The sequence below is a fragment of the Loa loa genome (genome assembly GCF_000183805.2).
Source record: "Loa loa unplaced genomic scaffold supercont3.122, whole genome shotgun sequence".
NCBI classification, from domain to species: domain Eukaryota; kingdom Metazoa; phylum Nematoda; class Chromadorea; order Rhabditida; family Onchocercidae; genus Loa; species Loa loa.
The window spans coordinates 26,616-29,738 of NW_018108302.1; the positions used below are offsets into that span (position 1 = coordinate 26,616).

At 34.7% G+C, this 3,123-nt stretch overlaps 1 protein-coding gene across 1 annotated transcript; it reads left to right on the plus strand.

Annotated features, from left to right (window-relative positions):
* Nucleotides 1-2,330: 2,330 nt before the first annotated feature.
* LOAG_14008 (hypothetical protein) lies at nucleotides 2,331-2,741 on the plus strand (the record flags this gene model as incomplete). Its single annotated transcript, XM_020448752.1, has 2 exons — nucleotides 2,331-2,436; nucleotides 2,671-2,741. The coding sequence occupies 2 exons, from the start codon at nucleotides 2,331-2,333 to the stop codon at nucleotides 2,739-2,741; spliced, it is 177 nt and encodes a 58-aa protein (XP_020301128.1).
* Between the last annotated feature and the right edge of the window lie 382 nt (nucleotides 2,742-3,123).

Below are 3,123 nucleotides of genomic sequence, written 5' to 3' on the forward strand. Positions count from 1 at the left end.
CAATTTTGAAAGTTCGGAATGATGCAATTATATGAGACGGTGATGATGATTACCATTATGACATTGCTGCTACTTATCTTCCTTATACCAAAGATTACCTTCGAATATTTGGAAAAAAAGCAACAAAGAATGTTTCAGTTTTTGCTTGAATTCAGGCCAAAAAACTTCGTCTTTTCAGAGGTTAGAAATCTTCATTACATCAGTTCACATCTGATAGGATATTTGAAATAGCATGGTTGTACACAGATCAGGAAATAGCACCGTTAAATCATGGGAAAATACAAATGGGGAAATCTCACTAGGCTACTAGTTGATTACAATAGTTTTAATGCATTAATTTCTCTTATCCAAATTCCATAGAGTTAGAGAGATATTTCAAGATTAATGTGAATAACACATCATATCTATATCAGATCACTCAGCCTAGTTATTAATCTTGTCCATAAAAAGTAGTTTATTTAGCTTAATTTAAAAATACGAAGCACTGCTTCATATTTTTAAATTCTAAGCAAAAAAGTTCCAAGTAATGAAGCTAGCAAAAAAGTTCCAAGTAAATCTGAACTAGGAAAAGCTTTGATCATCAACTTCAATTCATTCTTATTCCAACTGCGTGCCGAAAAACATAAGGACGAAGGAACAACAGTCGACAACTCCTATCACAATGCAAATACTTGTATATCGTATTTCGACGAAAGTTATCGTGGAATAAGTTTGTGCAACTTTTCCTTCGCCGATTATTCATTTTTTTTATACAACTTGAAATGCCTTTCCCCTTTCTTTCTACAGTTATTTAGCATGCGTAACGGTTATTAGCAAGCATGCGTAGCGGTTATTAGCATAACTAAGTTACATTATGGTTAATATCATTTCATAAGTTTAAACTGAAAAGTGATAATATGTTCAAAGCTAAAAGATTGTAGAGTAGCATATCGGAGGACAAAGTCAAAATGGAAAAGCAGTTTGGTCAAAATGTTAATTGTAGCAGAAAAGAAATCCAAGCCATTTTGTCAGCTCGAAATCGTTCATCACCCAGAGAATTGCATGAGTATATCACGTTGCTAACCACTTCGATAGTAATCATTTGCATACGTGCATGCGCAGATTCCCACGTTCATATCAATGTTATCATACACCTCCTGCCTGTAGTGGATATTGCTAACTTCACTTCTTGTAAGGATGCATGCTTGTTCCATCTCTCAGCTGGGAATAGGAATTTTAAAGGGAAGACATTTTAGTATCGCTGTTGTGTACATCTTCTACGCAACAATCAAGCTCATGCATTGCGCGAAGAAATGATGCAGGCAGGATGCGAAGACATCATAATAAATATCGAAAGAGTGATGACACTGATATGAAATCCTCATCAAGAATACAGTCAAGTAGTATGAGTTCAAGTGAATTGGTAAGCATTGCAAAGAAACCAAACATTATAACTGGTGAATCTGAAACGTCACGTATCAGAAACAGCGTGAATTTGAAAAAAACCATCTTCTCTACCAACGATACTAAAATCTTTCACAGGATCAGAATCGGAAAATTCTCTTGAACCGAAAAATTAATTTGTTAAGATATTTAATGAAGTACCATTTTATAATTACCGTCATGATGAGTGCATTTGCTTTAAATTGTGTTTAAAAATTTTTAAGCTCACAGCACGCTCCTCATGATACATATTATTTACTTTTGCAACCGATTTCATTTGTTGTGGATTTCACCCTCATTAAATGATAAGTTTCACAAATTTTTCATGAAAATTTTGGAACTCTATAAAGAACAAACAGCGTTTGACTGAAATGAATAATTCCAAGCTTTACATTTTTCACACTCAGTCCTCGGTGTCGTGAGTTACATATCAACTCAAATGTCACCTTCCATTTAAAACTTCGACTAACTCTCAGATTGACTTTCTGTGCCCTGCCCTTCCTGAATATCTTGGAGTAGAAAGGAGTTTAAGCATTTGGAATATCTCAAAAATATAAGTTGAAGAAGCTCGGCCTATTAACTGTAACTGGCGGGAAAACCATGTCAAAGAAATTATTTGGAAAAGAATTGAAGGGAAGAATAGTGATAAGGCAGGAATTTGCTTTCATTTAATCTATGACTTCTTTATTCTACCAGCAACGACAACATTACTGTTATCGTACAATTTAAATCTGATTAGGATGGTACTACTTCATACAAATACAACGTTAAAAGTCCCATTATCAGTGATTATTTATCAGTGAATATAGAATAAAACACAAAATAAAAAGAAACTGTCATAGACTGGAAGAAAATAGTTGAATACTTCCGTGGAGCATTTCAATCCCATTTCCATCCTTCGTGGCCCAATGAATGATGACTGCCATGATGTGGATAATGATGGTGAAAATGTTGATGATGCCATGGGAAGTGTCCATGATGGTGATGATAATAATGCTGCCATGGGCCATCCCAGTCATTGTCCCACCAACCAGACGCTGTCACCGATACTGCCAACAGAGCTAACAGTAATATTGTAGCAAATCGCAGTGATACCATTACTACAATATTGATAATTAACGTATTGTACCGAACAAATGATCAAAGAGACTGATTGGGTAATTATTAAACAGAAAAGTAAATTATAATAAGAAGAGATAATTAATGGCGAAACTTACTGAATGCTTGTAGAAGAGAACTTCTGTTCAGGTTGCTATGAGGAAATTCATGGAAAAGATATTTATATAGCAACTACTGAAACAGGCTTGGAATTAGGTTAATGGGAAGAGAATTTTTTATAGCTTCTTGTTAGATTGCAATTCTCCTATTTCTCGTTCTTTGGGTACCTTGTGACCTCATTTCTTGTGGCTTCATTTCGGCTTAGTGACTTGACCTCATTTCGGGTAGATAAGTTTCTTTCACCGCGACATTCTCATTAATTTCACCCTTCCTCATTAAGCTGAAATAGGATAGTATCTCCTAATATTTTACCAGTTTTTATGTATACTTCTCACTGCACTTTTCATTAAAGTAGAAAAATAGCAATTATGAAAACCTCCAAATTTTCAAAACTTTTTTAGAGGTCAAATGGTATTACGACGACTTGTCACAACATTATTGCTAGCTCTGTTGATAGTACCGATGACAGCTTCTGGCTTGTAG